General features: G+C 40.7%; 1 protein-coding gene across 1 annotated transcript in view; it reads left to right on the top strand.

Moving 5' to 3' along the window:
* Positions 1–7345, top strand: part of LOC126456699 (uncharacterized) — an 82343-nt gene extending 74998 nt beyond the window's left edge. Inside the window, exon 2 of the mRNA XM_050092437.1 lies at positions 5733–7345. Within this exon, the coding sequence (XP_049948394.1) occupies positions 5733–7106 (1374 nt within the window). The 3' untranslated portion in view covers positions 7107–7345. The remainder of the gene's footprint in view (positions 1–5732) is intronic.
* The last annotated feature ends 12908 nt before the right edge of the window (positions 7346–20253 follow it).

The raw sequence follows: 20253 nt of genomic DNA, 5'->3' as shown, positions 1-20253 counted from the left end.
TCATCATCAAAGTCTTGATGGTCTTGCACAGGGTTTCTTGAGAGACAGTCGGCATCTTGGTGTTTTCTTCCACTTTTGTGCACTATGGTAATGTCATGCTCTCGAAGACGTAGTGCCCACATGGCGAGTCGTCCTGTTGGACCCTTAAGACCTGTCAACCAACAAAGTGAATTATGATCTGTAACAACTGTGAATGGCCTTCCATAGAGATACTGTCGACACTTGCACATGGCCCAGATCACATCAAGACATTCTCTTTCTGTAGTTCAGTAGTTTCTCTCGGCTTTTGTAAGTGTCCTAGAAGCCTAGGCTATAACCTTCTCTTTTCCATCCGAAATTTGCACCAGAACAGCACCGATCCCATACCCGTTAGCATCTGTATTTAGTTCTGTAGGTGCTCTCTCATCATTCAGACCAAGTACAGGGTCAGTCATCAGAGCTTTTCGCAGCACATCGAAAGAATCTTGATAAGCACCACACCAGATAAATTTAACATCAGCTTTTAACAATTCTTGGAGTGGCCTGGCTTTGATGCAAAATTCTTTGATTAAAAGACAGTAATAAGAACATAATCCGAGGTAGCTTCTCACATCTCTAACACTTTTAGGAATAGGAAGTTCCGTTATAGATCTCACCTTTTCTGGGTCTGGCCGCGCACCTTCGTTTGACACAAGGTGTCAAGGTGTCCAAGTATTTTGACTTCTTTTGCTCCAAAGAGACACTTTCTTGGATTAAGTTTCAGTCCACCTTGTTGGAGACACTTCAGAACGGCCCTCATTGCTTTTATATATTCATCAAATGTCTCTGAGAACACTATAATGTCATCTAAATAACAAAGACACGTTGTTCACTTCAGGTGCCTTAGAAGATTATCCATCATCCGTTCAAAAGTTGCTAGCGCATTACAGAAACCAAACGGCATTACTTTAAACTCATACAGGCCCTCATGGGTGATGAATGCAGTTTTCTCACGATCAGCCTCATCTACTTCGATTTGCCAGTATCCCGAATAAATGTCCATGGTTGGGAAAAACTTAGTTCCCTTCAGACAATCTAGTATATCGTCAATTCGTGGAAGAGGGTAAACGTCCTTTTTAGTTATCTTATTAAGCTTCCTGTAATCAACACAAAAGCGCCAACTGCCACCCTTCTCCCTGACGAGGATCATTGGTGACGACCATGGGCTCTGCAAAGGCTGAATGATATTCTTCATCATTTTCTCTACCTCATCGCAAATTATTCGACGTTCCGTTGCTGACAGACGGTATGCTCTCTGGCTTATTGGTTGATGGTCTCCACTGCTAATCCGGTGCTTCACCGTCGATTTGTCAAATTTGCTCTTCACCTGTTGATTGAAGGATTCAGAGAACTCTTTAAGAATGGCAAGTAGCTTCTTCTGTTGTTCATTAGTGAGATCTGGTGACAGTCGAGCTAGAAGATCTTGTTTCGTAGTGGTAGGGCTAATTTCGCCCACAGGCTCGGCATGGGAAGTTTCTATGATGCTCAGCTGTTCTTCAGTTAACGGCTCAGCGTTTGCTATGCACATGCGTCTTGGAAGGATCTGCGTTTCTCGGCGACAGTTAACTATCCACAATTAACCGAACCCGTTCTTAAACGTGACGACAGAGGATAGACTGACCAAGTTATGACACTTGACAGTTACCTTTCTAGCGCTGACTGCAAGAATGATCACTTCATCCAGCACACACAGTCTCCACACACTCGGATGCGCATCTTCCGGTCCACAGTATCTCATCTCGTCTAGCATAATCTTCGAGCGACCACAATCTATAATTGCCTGAGAAGCTTTTTTAAAAGTCCGATCCGAGAATGACGTCATGACTACACTCTTGTGAGACAATGAATTCTAAGGGCTGTGTACGGCCACTTATACCCACATGAATGGTACATCTTCCTGTAGGTTTTACATGTTTCCCATTAGCCACCTTCAGCAGAGACTTTTGCTGTCGACGAATACGGTTTTCTGCAACTGGCGACGGTACTTCTCCGAAATGAATGAATATGATGCTCCAGAGTCCACAAGAACTTGGTCGGCCATCCATGAGGATATCGGCGTAGTTTCCTATCATTTTGTAGTGATTGACGGCGGAGGATTTTTCTCGGCTGCGGCCTCACCTCCAAGGAAGGTCGCACCCTTTAGTTTTCCAGGTTGCGGCGCCCAGGTGATCGGCTGGAGCTTCTAAACGGCGATGGAGACCTTGATCGGCGTGTTGGGGAGCGCCCTCTCCAACTGCTAGCTTGCGGCGATGGTGACCTACGTCGTCCTGCACCCACACCTTCTTGTTCATCTTCGTCGTCCCGGAGTTTGCGTCGGCTAAGACCGGTCTGCTGTCTTCCGGCGCGGGCGTCATCAAATATCCGCCGCCTTTCTCGACAATAGCGCACCACACGCCCCGGTCTTCCGCAGTGGAAACATACTGGTTGGTTATCCTGGGTCCTCCAGACGTGAGTCATCCTTGGTGCCCAAACAGGTTCCTCATGTGGCTTTGTGGGAACATAACTCCGCCTGGGTCTCGACTTTTTCACCGTTTTAAAAGGAAATGAAGGACGAGAGATTGGGCTCATTGTCTGTTCCACTTCCTCCCATATGACCTCTTGAAGCGTCTCGGTTTTTTGCTCGCCGTGCAATCCAAGTGCCTTCTGAACTTCCTCTCTCACTATCTAACGAAGAACGCTTGTGAAATCAGTTGCTTCCTCCATCACAGACATCGATACGACCTTTGGAAGCCGTTCAAACTACTTGCGTGTAATTCTTTCTTCATGCATTGTCTCGATATACTGGCACCATTTTATGAAGTCGTTTGCTGTCGAAATCTGCTTTAGGAGTAGGGCTTGATACATGTCCTCAGCAACACCCTTCATGAGATATTCAACTTTACCTTCCTCCTTCATTCTAGGCTTCAGTATTCTACACAACTCCGAGACGTCTTGAATGTAGGCTGCTGCAGTTTCTCCTGGACGCTGTGCCCTTGACTTTACCTTCAGCCTTGCACTTGTGTGTCGCCGAAATATTTGCGCAGTTCCGCCTGGAATACTTCCCAGCTTGTGAACTACTCCTCGTTGTTCCCATACCATTGCGTGGCACTGCCCTCCAAGTAGAAAAATGCGTTAGCCAAACACCCATTTGTTAGATTTGACTATACGCTCATATACCTTCAGCCACTTGTTTGGATCTTGGCCATCGTGACCAGAGAACCCGGAAGGATGTCTTATGTGGTGGCAAACAGTTGCTGTCAGCGTGACGTCCTCTTCTTCTTCTGTCTCCGATAGATTGCGATCTGTTGAATATGGCTCGAACTCAGGTTTCTCGCCACGTAAACGGCGGCTCTTTCGTGGCCTGATGGGAGCCACTGTGTCGTCGATAATGTGCGCTATCACAAGTTCCAGTACCCGGCGCCTCCACCAGAATAATCTCATGTAGAAGAAGGTGTAATGAGATGAATGACGAACACTAACTTCACTTAACGAAGGTTTATCCAACACTTGCACATACAGGGGTGGGGAGCGAACTGCCTCCGGCCAGAACACATACAGTATATATACAGCTACAGAACATTCCAGTACAATGATTCTTGACATTGTGGATACTTCTAGAATGTACTCGAACCGAATATAGATATTAAAATTGTACAGTCCAGGTGAGTTTTGAACTCACGACCCTTCATGCAACAGTTTAGTATCATAACCACTACACCACGGTGCTACTCGCTTTCTTCTGCGACAATATCACAGTGTTAACCGCTCGCGATACGAAATCGTCTGTGAAGCGAAGTTTTGCTCAGCATAACGAAAGCAAATAATAATAATAAACAGTACGGTTGCCTGGATACCGATGATCAATGGGCCAGTACCCAAGATCAAGGAAATGTCACTGATAACGGTATTCAAACTGAGGAAAAATAATAATAATAATAATCCGTGGAGCGGATACTGAAATGAAATAATAAAATGGAGGAAAAAAAGTCTAGTGCGTTTTCTTTTTGAGATAGTTTCGGAAAGGTACCAGTGCGGTGACTGAATAGAACAACCAATTTATCTGTGCTGTTTGGTTTTGCGACGAAGCCCACTTTCATTTGGATGGGTTCGTCAATAAGCAAAATTGGCTCATTTGGGGGGACTGAGGATCCGCATTTCGCGATCGGGGTCTCTTTCCCCTTTACGGATGACTGTGCGGTGTGCAGTGTCCAGTCACGAAATAATCGGTGCGATATTCCTTTATGGCACGGCGACTACCGAACGGTACGCCAAGGTTCTGGAAGATAAACTCATCACCAGTATCCAGAGTGACCCTGATTTCGACAAGATGTGGTTCATGCAAGATGGAGCTCGACCACATCGAAACAGGAGAGTGTTTGATGTCCTAGAGGACCACTTACGGGATCGCATTCAGGCTCTGGGGTACCCATAGGCCACTGGCATGGGCCTCGATTGGGCGCCGTATTCTCTGGATATGAACATATGCGACTCCTTTTTGTGGGCTATATCAAAGACAACCATTGCTGAGCTGAAAACAGCCATTCAGGATGCCATCGACAGCATCGATGTTCCGATACTTCAGCAAGTAATGCTGAATTTGTCTATTCATTTGCGCCACTTCGTCGACAATGATGGCAGGCATTTCGAACATGTCATAACCCAAATCCGAATATCTGCAGTGACATTTACATGTTGAATAGTGTGTGCACGCCATAGTTTGTAACAAATTTTGAGTTTTTTTTCGTGTAGTTCAATGATATTCAGTATGTAGATTAACAATGTTGCAATAATTTCATTAAATATCCCATGCCGACTAATTACGAAAATTAATCTTTCAGTTAAATAATTTCTGAATCTTTACACTCACAAAAATCACTTTCCTGTTTCCTAGTATTTCTCTTATACAGCAGAATATAACTTTTACCAAAAGGAATTTAATTATGCACTTCACCTACTTCGCGTATACTGAGGTAGGGGGTAGGGACGGAGGATTTGATATCTTCGCAGATAGAATTGCTCACCACATCACCATATTTATCATTTCTCGATGCCAAAAATCTTAACTGTTGCCTTCGGAACCCTGATTATTCCCAGGCATACATCTCTTCATTTGAAGTAAACTGACAACCATGAATGTCTTTCTTCAGGGCTTCAAAAATATGGAAACCACATGGGGGAGATTGGGACTGCATGGAGGATGTGTGAGGGGTTGCTTTCCATATTTTTGGGTCCCAGGAGAAATACATTCATGGCCGTCAATATGATTTGGACAAAGAAAACCACTCCTCGTTACAATCATAGTTCAGTGGGAAACTGTGAAAATTTTTTCATGAAGGCATTGGACATTTTGTCCCACAGTGAGATAGATATATTACGTTATGGCTATTACTTTCGAAATAATACAGTTTTTTTCACTACTTTCCATGTCTGGTTTTCATTTGACTCCTTATATTTTGTTTATAATTTCTCATGAGTGGAATAAAGATTTCCATATTTTCGCTTAAAATATTCGCAGATTTCAGATTTTCTAAACCCCCTCAGAGATCAGAAAAAATATAAGAGCTTGAATTCACAATTAGTCAATTCATGTCATTATGAGTATCTCCTATTAGCTTCTGTTCTGCTTTAGAACGTGATAGTTTGTTTCATATGACGTCTACAGTCCACGTTGCTATTTGTAATGTATTAATTATGTGTGAACAAGTTTTTGCACTTTATTTCTTTTGATTTCACAGCCTTCCACTGGAGTGATGACTAAAGAGAGAGATGAAGGCAACCTTGGTAATCACCGTAGACCTGGACCTGGACCTGGACCTGGCCATGGCTCTGGCTGTAACTCTGGGCGAGGCCGGGGCGGTGTTCCTGAATTTGGTCGTGGTCGTGGTCGAGGCCGAGGCCGCGGTCGTGCAAAAGATGCCATCTACAGATCTGAACAAATCAGTGGAAGCAGTGTTGGCAGCGGATTGTATGGTGACTCTGCTCCCAGATCTCCACAGGGCACTGGTTTCCTAACCAGTCGGTCAGGTAAACAGACTGATATAAGTGGACTCCAAGAGCTTGTAGAGGGGTTTCGTGGCAGTAAAAGGATCAACATTCGTGGAAACAAAGGCACCAATCAGATCCCATCGGCCTTACGTAGTGCTAACAGGCGTGGTGGCCATCTGTCATGGGCGGACATGCGTCGACAGTCCCAGCGCTCCAATTCGACTACGGATGACTCCTCAGAACCAGATGGATCCCAACGAGCCTTTCTCAGTGTCAGCGGTTCTGAAGGAGGCTGGGGTGGTCGAGGCCGTGGCAGGCTTCTGGACACGACAAATATAAGAAAACCTGACAGTTCAAAGAAACCTGCTGAAGACACCAGTGTTTGGAGTGGCCAAGGGCGGGGTGGGATTTTATATGTCCCTGGTGTTAGTTTCCACAGTGGCCCTGGTTCTCCATGGTGGAAACGTGGTACCAGCAACAAAGGAATGCTAAACTCTAGGCATGCTATAGGAGCCCATGCCGCTAATTATGCTGGCCAGTTTTCCCAGTCATTCCAGAGAAAAGAGGTTGTAACTCCCAGTTCAGACAACAAAAACTGCCAAGGGTGGAAGAAAAGCACTAAGGACAAAGAATCCGATAATGAGGCTAAGAATGACAGTCTACAACTTGTCGAGAGCTTTGAGGAAAAGGTCTCCCACATGCAAGGTAGCTTTGTACCTTATGTCCAGCAAAGTGACAGGGAGAGTGTTAGCAATGTTGAAAACACTGAGGATGTACCACCAGGTGTAACAGAGGGGAACAGACAAGTAAATGACATTATCTCACCTGCTGAAAGTGATGATGAGAAACTTTTGTATCAGAGGAAACACAGCAATGTAAATAATATTGTAGAAAGTTTTCAGAAACAGTTGATTGTTAGAACTGACAATGCAGTTCCTGCAGACATGGAGAAGTGTGATGTGCCCATCAGTTATTCCACTGAGCAGAAGAGGGGCAGAAAGGAAATCTGTCCTCCACGTGGAGGTCGCTCTCGAGGTATTCTGCTGTTTGGAGCAAGTTTTGGCACAGATGGGGGTACTTCTGACACGCGAAATGCAGTTGCATGTAAAAATATTTTCCTGTGACTGGACATAAGATTTTTCGTTCTAAGACTGATCATAAAGTTATTCAATGAATTCATTGACATTTGAGGCATTAATTTATTTATTTTGATGTTGTACATCATTGCTTCATTGGCTAAGCTGTAAGCACATGGGTAGTCTGTATCAGTATGATTCAGATAGATAACGTTTCATTTTCATCATTTGTATTGTAATTTCATTTAGTCCTAAAAAACAAAATTTAGTTTAATTATATATTATGTTGCATATCTCTTGACGAAAATTGTAAAGTTCCTAAAAATACATTCCTATAAAAATTGCTTTGTTCTCTTCTGTTTTATTTTTGCAGCAGCATATTTCTAGATGCTGTTGTTGTGGTCTTCAGTCCTGAGACTGGTTTGATGCAGCTCTCCATGCTACTCTATCCTGTGCAAGCTTCTTCATCTCCCAGTACCTACTGCAACCTACATCCTTCTGAATCTGCTTAGTATATTCATCTCTTGGTCTCCCTCTACGATTTTTACCCTCCATGCTGCCCTCCAATGCTAAATTTGTGATCCCTTGATGCCTCAAAACATGTCCTACCAACCGATCCCTTCTTCTAGTCAAGTTGTGCCACAAACTTCTCTTCTCCCCAATCCTATTCAATACCTCCTCATTAGTTACGTGATCTACCCACCTTATCTTCAGCATTCTTCTGTAGCGATACTGGGGTAAATACAGCACCATATATGATAGAACAACACATTTTTGTACAGCAGGCTAGAATGAAGGCAAACTGGATTAACCCCTTAACATATTGATTTTAAAAAAATCATGTTCCAAAAAATAATAATTTTTGTATTAATGAGAAATATCCTATGATGAATGACATTACATACAGACAACTAAAGATAGCTTTAAAGCTCAAAATAATGAGTTACAAAATTTCGAAGAGCCCCAATATTAAAATCCCAAGTATACTCGCACATCTTGACCAAAAATCCTGAAATCTGAAGTCATTTTTTAGTTTCTTTGAAGCTATGAAATCTAACCATATATTTCACAATGATTTCCTGTGGAGATAAATCTTGGAGCAGCTGGCTGGATCACAGTGGATGTATTTATCACAAAGCATTGATAAGCAATTGTCACTCAACTGATGAGCTGTCCTCACTTTCAGTCTCTAATGAAGTAACATCACACCCTCCCCCTCTCTCTTTCTGAGCTGCTAAATTCTGTTTCAAACTCAGGATCACTGTAGCCATCCTTCTTTGAAAGCATTGCCTAGAGAACAATACAGAATAGAGTCAGAAAGAATGCTCTTTGTTGCTGAGTGTCCAAAGCTGCACACAGTAAAGATGATATCTAGTGGCAATGATATCAACCAAACCACAACAGCAAGGTTACAAATGTACGACCGGATACTCTCTGCTTGCTGAACACTTACCAGTGCTGAAATGGATATATGTGGGGGTTTTATTTTTCGAAGGTGTGTTCTTAAGTTGCCCAAGTATGCCCAAGGATTTTAAGTTTTTGTCAAAATAATAAAAATGAGATAACTGGAGATTTTATGTTATGGGGCTAAAGGCAAGTTTTTTCTACATGGGCTATTGGAAACCATACTAATATTACATTTACGTTTCATGTGATGAATAATAATATGTATTGTAACTGTACATGTACACCATACGTATACATAATGTGTAGCAATTTCAAGCAGAATTTGTATCTGATGAACCTGGCGGCCCTAGATGTACATCTATATCTACGTGTTTACTCTGCTATTCACAATGAAGTGCCTGGAAGAGGGTTCAATGAACCACCTTCAAGCTGTCTCTCTAGCGCTCCACTCTCGAATGGTATGCAGGAAAAACGAGCACTTAAATTTTTCTGTGCGAGCCCTGATTTATTTTATCATGATGATCATCGTTTCTCGCTATGTAGGTGGGTGCCAACAGAATGTTTTCGCAATTGGAGGAGAAAACTGGCGATTGAAATTTCACGAGAAGATCCCATTGCAACGAAAAATGCCTTTGGTTTAATGATTGCCACTCCAATTCACATATCACATCTGTGGCACTATCTCCCCTATTTTGCGATAACACAAAACAAGCTGCCCTTCTTTGTACTTTTTTGATGTCATCCATGAGTCTCACCTGATGCGGATCCCACACCACACAGCAATACTCCTGAATAGGGCGGATAAGCGTGGTGTAAGCAGTATCTCTGGTAGACCTTTGCACCTTCTAAGTGTTCTGCCAATGAATCGCAGTCTTTGGTTTGCTCTACCTACAACATTATCTATGTGACTGTTCCAATTTAGGTTATTTGTAATTGCAATCCCTAAGTATTTAGTTGAATTTACAGCCTTCAGATTTGTATGACTTATTGCGTAATCAAAATTTAGCTGAATTATTTTAGTACTCATGTGAATAACTTCACACTTTTCCTTATTCAGGGTCAGTTGCCACTTTTCACACCATACAGATATCTTATCTAAATCATTTTGCAAGTTGTTTTGATCATCTGATGACTTTACAAGACAGTAAATGACAGCATCATCTAAGACGGGTACTCAGATTGTCTCTTATGTCGTTAATATAGATCAGGAACAATAGAGGGCCTATAAAACTTCCTTGGGGAATGCCGGATATTACTTCTGTTTTACTCGATGTCTTTCCTTCTATTACTACGAACTGTGACCTTTCTGACAGGAAACCATGAATCCAGTCACACAACTGAGGCATGAATCCAGTCGTACAACTGAGGCAATACTCTGTAGACACGCAGTTTGGTTAGAAGACGCTTGTGAGGAACAGTGTCGAAAGCCTTCTGGAAATCTAAAAATATGGAATCAATTTGACATCCCCTGTCGATAGCATTTATTACTTCATGAGTATAAAGAGCTAGCTGTGTTTCACGACGACGATATTTTCTGAAACCGTGCTGACTATGTGTCAATAAATCGTTAATTAGTTCCAAAATATTCTAAACTCTACTCATGCTTCAGCAATCACACTATATGTGTGAGCATAGTATTGTGTATAGCAGGAATGTTTTCTGTGGTTTTGTAAACGGCATCACACAGAGGCAGAAAGCGCTCTAAAACTGTATCACTCTTAGATAAGCACCATACTGTAGAGATCTGAGCAGGCCACCTCTACAGTGGCAGGGTTGAGGTGAGGTGATGGGTTGTCATCAGAATGTTGGCCGATAGTTGGTCAAGAAAACATTGTTAATAGTCACGCATTTTATTAGAAAACAAGCTACATCACCCATATTGTGGTTCCAAATTTGCAATGCCACCTTGACATGTGCTGATGTCAGCGAATGCAGCAGTGCTGGTGTAACAAGTGACCAGCAGCCTGCTGGCAACAGTGCCTGAATGGTAACGCACAGTGTCTGCGGCATATAAAAGGCACAACTAATATGGGTAAAGGAGGAGTTGTTCCATACATTAAGACAAAAAACAAGTGCTAAAACATTTAGACAAGTCGGTTTTGTAGTGTTCAACACATAGAAGTCTGTGCATGTGAATTAATACCAAAAAATAGTTAACTTTTAATTGTAACTTTATAGATCCCCACGGGGAAATTTTGAACTGTTTGAGGAATTTGGATTCCTTACTGTGATATCTATCAGACTGCAGCAAACAGTTAAATTAGTAGTGGTTTCAGTGAAGATTTTGTAAAGGATTGTGGAAGGAAAAAGATCTGGAAACCTTATTTGGATCCTGCAATTTGGTTTCAGCAATTAGCTTTCCAGCACAAGTGGATAAAGACATTAAGAATCTAATTGATATTGCTTCCTGTGTTGAAGCTCAAAGCAAGAAAATAACTGTTTACCAGTAACAAATGCCCTCCTGACCATGATGCGTGGTTAATTTGAGATAAATAACATAGTGCCTTACAGAATGGATAATCATCAGAGAAAATCAGTTAGAATAATTAATGGCTCCTAGACAAATGTTTTTAAGAATAGTTAACAAGAGATGACTTGGAATTACCTTTATAATGAACCAAATGCTAAATTTAATCTATTGTATGATAAAGTCATGTCATTATCTGAAAATAATCATAAAGGACATTTAAGCAGCTGTGTGAAAAACCATGAATCGCTAGAGGTGTTAAAGTATCTTATGAAAGGGAACGGGAAATGTACAGAATTATTACAAATGATTGAAGCGATTTCACAGCTCTACAATAACTTTAGTATTTGAGATATTTTCACAATGCTTTGCACACACATACAAAAACTCAAAAGCTTTTTTAGGTATTCACAAATATTCAATATGTGCCCCTTTAGTGATTCGGCAGACATCAAGCCGATAATCAAGTTCCTCCCACACTCGGCGCAGCATGTCCCCATCAATGAGTTCGAAAGCATCGTTGATGCGATCTCGCAGTTCTGGCACGATCTTGGTAGAGGAGGTTTAAACACTGAATCTTTCACATAACCCCACAGAAAGAAATCGCATGGCGTTAAGTCGGGAGAGTGTGGAGGCCATGACATGAATTGCTGATCATGATCTCCACCACGACCAATCCATCGGCTTTCCAATCTCCTGTTTAAGAAATGCCGAACATCATGATGGAAGTGCGGTGGAGCACCATCCTGTTGAAAGATGAAGTCGGCGCTGTCGGTCTCCAGTTGTGGCATGAGCCAATTTTCCAGCATGTCCAGATACACGTGTCCTGTAACGTTTTTTTCGCAGAAGAAAAAGGGGCCGTAAACTTTAAACCGTGAGATTGCAGAAAACACGTTAACTTTTGATGAATTGTGAATTTGCTGCACGAATGCGTGAGGATTCTCTACCGCCCAGATTCGCACATTGTGTCTGTTCGCTTCACCATTAAGAAAAAATGTTGCTTCATCACTGAAAAAAAGTTTCGCACTGAACGCATCCTCTTCCATGAGCTGTTGCAACCGCGCCGAAAATTCAAAGCGTTTGACTTTGTCATCGGGTGTCAGGGCTTGTAGCAATTGTAAACAGTAAGGCTTCTGCTTTAGCCTTTTCCGTAAGATTTTCCAAACCGTCGGCTGTGGTACGTTTAGCTCCCTGCTTGCTTTATTCGTCAACTTCCGCGGGCTACACGTGAAACTTGCCCGCACGCATTCAACCGTTTCTTCACTCACTGCAGGCCGACCCGTTGATTTCCCCTTACAGAGGCACCCAGAAGCTTTAAACTGCGCATACCATTGCTGAATGGAGTTAGCAGTTCGTGGATCTTTGTTGAACTTCGTCCTGAAGTGTTGTTGCACTGTTATGACTGACTGATGTGAGTGCATTTCAAGCACGACATACGCTTTCTTGGCTCCTGTCGCCATTTTGTCTCACTGCGCTATCGAGCGCTCTGGCGGCAGAAACCTGAAGTGTGGCTTCAGCCGTACAAAACTTTGAGTTTTTCTATGTATCTGTAGTGTGTCATGACCATATGTCAATGAATGGAGCTACAGTGAATTTATGAAATCGCTTCAATCATTTGTAATAGCCCTGTATATTGGCAAGAGTGGTAGAGATCCTATAGCAGTTGCACATGACAAAAATGACTCAAAATTACTGAAAAAGTTATTAAAGATCAAGAAACTTGCATATGTCATCAGAAATCAGTAATTCCAACAGACTTATGGCTATATGGAATGTAGTGAAATGAGATATTGGACAACCAGCCCTAGAACACGGTAATATTACTATTGAACTGGATGGGTGAATGGTGAGATCTAAGGAGTGAAGAAATATGTACAATCTTGCTTGTCTGTTGTCTTTACTGCTTTTATGTTTGTATATTTAATTTTATATGACACAAAAGAGGAAGTTACAAGCTAATAGGCAATAAAGAGTGCAAGTTTTCTGAAGAGTTCTTATTCTCCCAGTCACAAATAATCCCACCGAGTATTAATCGTTTTTAACGAGGGTATGATGTCAAAGTGGCCGGATGGGAGCAGGAGTGGCAGCGTAGGATATTTTAATCTCCACTGTTCTAAATATTAGTTTGATGGCTTCCATTACAAAATGTACACATTTGAGTTCCACACAGTGAAATGCAGTGACTTGTGATAGAAGAATGCTGTGTGAAGAGGTGTGCCACCGCATTGTGGCATGGTCAAATAACCATTCTTGCTTATCCTCAAACATATATGTTTTATACATAGAACTCTTCAGAAAATGTGTGCTACAAAATGAATATATTTTTGAAACATCGATTTTTTAAAATTTCGATGTCTAATCTCAAAATCTCAAGGGGGAGCAGGAGGGGGTGGGGAGGGGGGGGGGGGGGGAGATGCGCCACTCTCAAGCTTTTACCCTGGGTTGGAAACATCGTAGATCCAGGGCTGGTTACAGTATTTGTCTCTACGAGGTGCGACAATAAAGTAATGAGACTGATTATCTATGCAAGATGCAACCCTGCAGGCTTGCAAAGGCACAATATCTTAGACCTTGGTCTGTAAGCTGCTTCTAGTCCAAGCAGTACATCGATGCAACTGCTCAGTCATGAGTTGTGCTGTAATAAGTTAACATGTGTTTGTGTCTCTTGTCACAGAAATGGAACACATAATATTGCGCAACGGTATGCCATTTCATTTTGTGTTAAATTGGATGAAAATGTGATGACAACTTAACGGTAAGCTTCAGAAGGCTTGTGGAGAGGAGGTTATGTCAAGAGCTCAAGTTTTTCATTGGCATAAAATGTTTAGTGAAGGCAGCTTGTGCGTCAAAGTCAAGAGTGAAACGCATGCTTGTGTGCTTCTTTGATTCCAGGAATTGTTCATAAAGAGTGGGTGCCTCCTGGACAAACAGCTAACCAATATTACTATAAAGAAATTTTAGGAAGGTTTCGTAAAAGAGTTATTCGTGTCCGTGCCAATATTGCTGATAATTGGATTCTGCATCACGATAATGCGCCATCCCATACTGCTCTGTCAGTACAGCAATTTTTAACCTCAAAACAAATTTCACTACTACCACAGGCACCTTATTCACCAGATATAGCTCCATGCGACTTTTTTCTGTTTCCAAGAGTCAAAACAGCGGTGAAGGGACACCATTTTCAAACAACCGAATATGTCCAAAAAGCTGTGATGAGGGTCTCTGAGGATATTACAGAAGATGATTTCCAGAATGGCAGAAGCGCTGGAAAAAGTGTGTGCAATCTGAAGAGAACTACTTCCAAGGAGACAACACTAAACTTGACTACAATGGTAAGCAACATTTTATTTCACATCAGTCTCATTACTTTATTGTCGCACCTTGTATGTTACGTATTGCATTTTGCATATTTGAGTCTTATGAAAGTTGTTTAAGCATTATAAAATACAGTCACAAGTTGAGAAAGAAAGGTCTAACATTTGAGACATATTGTTCATTTTGGGTTTAATAGAATGGTCCAGGCAGTGGAGACAACTTGAAAGATAGGAATTGTATGGGGGGTGAGTGATTTGGACAAATGGTGCAAGAATGATTTTCGTGTTTCAAGAAACCTCATTATGGCATGAAAGATCTTCCACATTATGAAAGTCTCAGTAATTGACATGTGATAAACTGTGACCATTTGACATTTGTCTGACATCGGATTCAATACGTGAGATTCAGAATTCTGGTGGAAGAGTGCTGCTTGCTCTAATTCAAAGCACAAAAATCAAAGGGATGATTATTGCTGCATTTTTGCTTGAACATCATCATTTCACTACTTGAACATTCCTATGGAATATTGTTACTGGTGACGAGTTATGATCCATTGTTAACTTTTTAAGAAGAAATTCTGTAGCTTGGTTCCAAAAGGTCCAATGTCAAGAATATTAGTTTTGAGTTAAAGCTCCTGTATATTTTCTGTCACCTATTAACAATATATTTGGGGCCACTTGTTACTATTGTTATAGTAAATCAATTTAACTGTTGCTTATTCTTCAATAATGAATTTCTAGAATTTTCAACTTCAAAATTAAAGGACTTGAGAGAACATTGGCCCTTTTTAACATCATGACCTCTCTTACATTATTTGACATCAGCCCTTTGGACATCAGGGTCAGGTAAAGTGAATAACCAGAAACAGGTAATTTTAAGATAAATATTTCCTTGTACTCATTAATTAAACACTTTATTCATTCCTCAAGAATTTAATAACTGATAGTAACTGTTACATGTTCCAAAAATCACATTTTTTTTCACTGTAAATCATAAAAACACTGTTTGACCTTGTAATCAGGGGGAAACTGTTTATTCACATTTCTTAATATCAGACATATAATTTGCTTACACTATGATTGATACTGTAAAAGGAGAGAGAAAAAGATATTACTCATTTCCATCACCATCCTCATCCTCTCATTCGTAAGGTATCTGTTTATCTCTTTCATCTGACTATGTGTTGGCTCCCAGGTGATTAATGAACTGTATGTAGAAAGGAAGACTGCTTACATTGATGTATGGAAGGAGATCCCTTAAGTCCTTTAATTTCTTTTTTAAAATGGGTATGATGGCATCAGAGATAGGTGCAAGATTTTGTATACACAAGTGCAAAGGTCTCTTTCTGTTCAGATTTATAATCTTGAATGGTTCTTCTGAGGAGTAACTGTGTTTGTAGAAGACAATTTCTGGCATACCTGAGTGATACTTCATCCATTTTATCTTGTTCCAAACAGTAGGATTCCCTTCTGTGTTAATTTTATTGTGCAGATAATGACTTCCAACAAGTCTTTAAAGTTGTAGAAGTCCTTTTGTTTCAGCTGTGTTGCAGTTATGGGTGGCTTTTGGGGAATCATGCGTATTAATTTGTCCCAGTCTCTTGGCAGTTCTACTTCAACAGTTGTTTTCTTTGTCTTCTCAGTGGCTGCATAAATTGAGTCAGCTTCCAAGTGAGTATGTCAGACTTCAAGAAACTTGTTGTTGATTTCCAAACGTCTTCCCTACCCATGAATTCTTCCACTACTCTCAGAAACATGATGCAATAAAAATATTTGTTTTGTCCGGTACACGAATCGCTGTACAGGGGTACCTCAACAATTTTGTCAGGCAGTTTCATCAAATAATTTTATAGACAAGAAGCTATTTCTTGGCCACCTCTTCCTACAACTGTTTCATTCCATATCTAGATCTACATCTACATCCATACTCCACAAGCCACCTGACGGTGTGTGGCGGAGGGTACCTTGAGTACCTCTATCGGTTCTCCCTTCTATTCCAGTCTCGTATTGTTCATGGAAAGAAGGATTGTTGGTATGTCTCTGTGTGGGCTCTAATCTCTCTGATTTTATCCTCATGGTTTCTTCGCGAGATATACATTGGAGGAAGCAATATACTGCTCGACTCCTCAGTGAAGGTATCTTCTCGAAACTTCAACAAAAGCCCGTACCGAACTACTGAGCGTCTCTCCTGCAGAGCCTTCCACTGGAGTTTATCTATCATCTCCATAACGCTTTCGTGATTACTAAATGATCTTGTAACGAAGCGCGCTGCTCTCCATTGAATCTTCTCTATCTCTTCTATCAACCCTATCGGTACGGATCCCACACTACTGAGCAGTATTCAAGCAGTGGGCGAACAAGCGTACTGTAACATACTTCCTTTGTTTTCGGATTGCATTTCCTTAGGATTCTTCCAATGAATCTCAGTCTGGCATCTGCTTTACCGACGATCAACTTTGTGGTCATTCCATTTTAAATCACTCCTAACGTGCCTACTCCCAGATAATTTATGGAATTAACTGCTTCCAGTTGCTGACCTGCTATATTGTAGCTAAATGATAAGGGATCTTTCTTTCTATGTATTCGCAGCACATTACACTTGTCTACATTGAGATTCAATTGCCATTCCCTGCACCATGCGTCAATTCGCTGCAGATCCTCCTGCATTTCAGTACAATTTCCCATTGTTACAACCTCTCGATATACCACAGCATCATCCGCAAAAAGCCTCAGTGAACTTCCGATGTCATCCACAAGGTCATTTATGTATATTGTGAATAGCAACGGTCCTACGACACTCTCCTGCAGCACACCTGAAATCACTCTTACTTCGGAAGACTTCTCTCCATTGAGAATGACATGTTGCGTTCTGTTATCTAGGACCTCTTCAATCCAATCACACAATTTGTCTGATAGTCCATATGCTCTTACTTTGTTCATCAAACGACTGTGGGGAACTGTATCGAACGCCTTGCGTAAGTCAAGAAACACGGCATCTACCTGTGAACCCGTGTCTATGGTCCTCTGAGTCTCGTGGACGAATAGCGCGAGCTGGGTTTCACATTATCGTCTTTTTCGAAACCCATGCTGATTCCTAGAGTAGATTTCTAGTCTCCAGAAAAGTCATTATACTCTAACATAATACGTGTCCCAAAATTCTACAACTGACCGACGTTAGAGATATAGGTCTACAGTTCTGCACATCTGTTCGACGTCCCTTCTTTAAAACGGGGATGACCTGTGCCCTTTTCCAATCCTTTGGAATGCTACGCTCTTCTAGAGACCTACGGTACACCGCTGGAAGAGGGGGGAAGTTACTTCGCGTACTCTGTGTATACTGGAAAACATTCTTTATGTCTCTTTACATAGATGGTCAAAATGAAGGTCCAAAGTTGTCCTTTGTAAAATACCATACCACAGTATAGAAAAGGGGTGGGTAGACATTTCTGCAAATCAAAGGCCAGGGTTACTACATTTGAATTCTGCTCAGCTTTCTTTTTATCACTATCTATCTGATCTTAAGTAGCCTGAGCTAAATCCTGTGAGGTAACGGGTGAGTTGTGGCCCTCTGAAAGACATTATTGACAATTTCGTCAGTTAATTCTTGTTTGTCAGGTGTGATTAGTATACTTGTATCATCAGCAAAGGGAACTAGCTTTGCCTATATTCATGAAGAGGCAAAGTTAGTTCTCTTTGCTGATGATACAAGTATAGTAATCACACCTGACAAACAAGAATTAACTCATGAAATTGTCAATAATGTCTTTCAGAAAATTACTAAGTGGTTCCTTGTAAACGGACACAATGAATTTTGATAAGACACAGTACATACTGTTCCGTACAGTAAATGGTATGACGCCATTAATAAATATAGACCTTAATCAGAAGCATATAGCTAAGGTACAATATTCAAAATTTTTAGGTGTGTCCATTGATAAGAGATTAAATTGGAAGAAACACATTGATGATCTGCTGAAACGTTTGAGTTCAGCTACTTACGCAATAAGGGTCATTGCAAATTTTGGTGATAAACATGTTAGTAAATTAGCTTACTACGCCTATTTTCACTCATTGCTTGCATATGGCATCATATTTTGGGTAATTCGTCACTGAGGAATAAAGTATTTATTGCACAAAAGCGTGTAATCAGAATAATAGCTGGAGTCCGCCCAAGATCATCCTGCAGACATTTATTTAAGGGTCTAGGGATATTCAAAGTAGCCTCTCAGTATATATACACTCTTATGAAATTTGTTATTAACAACCAAACCCAATTCAAAAGTAATAGCAGTGTGCATAACTACAATACTAGGAGAAAGGATGATCTTCACTATTCAAGATTAAATCTAACTTTGGCACAGAAAGGGGTGAATTATACTGCCACTAAAGTCTTTGGTCACTTACCAAATAGTATCAAAAGTCTGACAGATAACCAACAAGTATTTAAGAAGAAATTAAAAGAATTTCTGAATGACAACTCCTTCTTCTCCATAGAGGAATTTTTAGATATAAATTAAGAAAAAAAGAAAAAAACCAAACAAAAAAAAAACAATTATAAAAAATAAAAAAAATAAAGTTGTTAAATTAACTTAATTATGTCATGTATTGGAAAATTTGACTCGTTCCACATCATTATGAAATATCGTATTCATGGTCCATGGAACTAGTATTAATCTAATCTAATCTAATCTATTCGGAGTTGGCGTGGCTGTGCAGGGGCCTCTCGGTGGGCTGCGGCTCATCGGCGTTCCCGTGGCTGACCGCGTGGCTGGGAATACCATGTTGACGCTGTGATGAGGACTGTACTTTGTGTCGATGAAGGAGATTTGTATGCCAGGAGTTCCAAAGATGGTGGACTTTGTGAAACCATAAAGGCAGACATTTCACGGTTCATGTAGAAATTAATAATAGCCAGAGGAATCATGATACCTTAAAAAGAAACATGTCCTTTACCATTATTTGCATGTCAATTCTGGTGGTGTAATCACATTTTCAATATCTTTATTAAAGTTTAATCTCGGACTGTAAATTATAAAAGGTAAAACCTAGCAATGAATTTCCAGAATCTAAACAGTTCATCTGATTTTGTTGATCGACATGTCTTTAAATTGCTATTAGTGTAAACCTAAATTGGTGTGAATTACAGGCATGTAACTTGAATAGTACATCAGTCATTGGAGATCAAAGTGGCCAATTACTACTGATCGCATCAAGCCATAAGTACTCAATATATACTATTCATGAGGAAACTGGTCAAATATTTACTGTGTTTTAGAAAGCATAGAGCCATTAGGCTACTGGCCTACTTTTGGTTTCTATTCCTTTGATATATGTTTATTTGATTTGTTTATGTATTTAATAATGTGTGTTAGTGTTTATGGTCCAGCTGTATGAATATTGATTTAATTTCAAGTTATTTAAATGTAAATCCAGTATTTTGTATGAGTTGCAATATGTATGTGAGTGTGTATTGGCTTGAAGAAATGGCAGGAGCACTCTAGCCAATAACAGCGCTCGTTAATGGGGAGACTGGATGGAAGTGAGGGAGGAGTGCTGGATGGGAAACAGGGATGGCCATTCGAGGATAATGCTTGGAGAGAGTGGAGCAATTTGCGCGTGGTCGCAGGAGATACGAGTATTTCGTAGTGCCGGCTTGTGCACTAGTGAGATTTCCGTGGCTTTTGCAGTGAAGACATAGTATGCGTTTAGAAGTGGATATCTCGCGAGTTATGGTGTTGTTCATAACTAATTACGTGAAGTAGGAATCTATTGTTTCCTTGTTATCCAACATATATTTTATTTAATTGCTTGACCATCGACACCAATAAGTGTATTGCAGAAATGTACCACATTCTCAAAAGTACTTCTACTATTGTACTCATTTAAAGTCGTTAAGATAGTACCTGCAGATTTTATTTAATTGCAATCTTTCATTTATAAATTTCTGTGTTACATTCAAAATTTGCAATTGCCGAGTGATAGGAACCTTCGACCATTCGATTGATGT

The sequence above is a fragment of the Schistocerca serialis genome, chromosome 2 (genome assembly GCF_023864345.2).
Source record: "Schistocerca serialis cubense isolate TAMUIC-IGC-003099 chromosome 2, iqSchSeri2.2, whole genome shotgun sequence".
In the NCBI taxonomy this organism is placed as follows: Eukaryota; Metazoa; Arthropoda; class Insecta; order Orthoptera; family Acrididae; genus Schistocerca; species Schistocerca serialis.
This window is presented reverse-complemented; position numbering and strand designations above follow the sequence as displayed.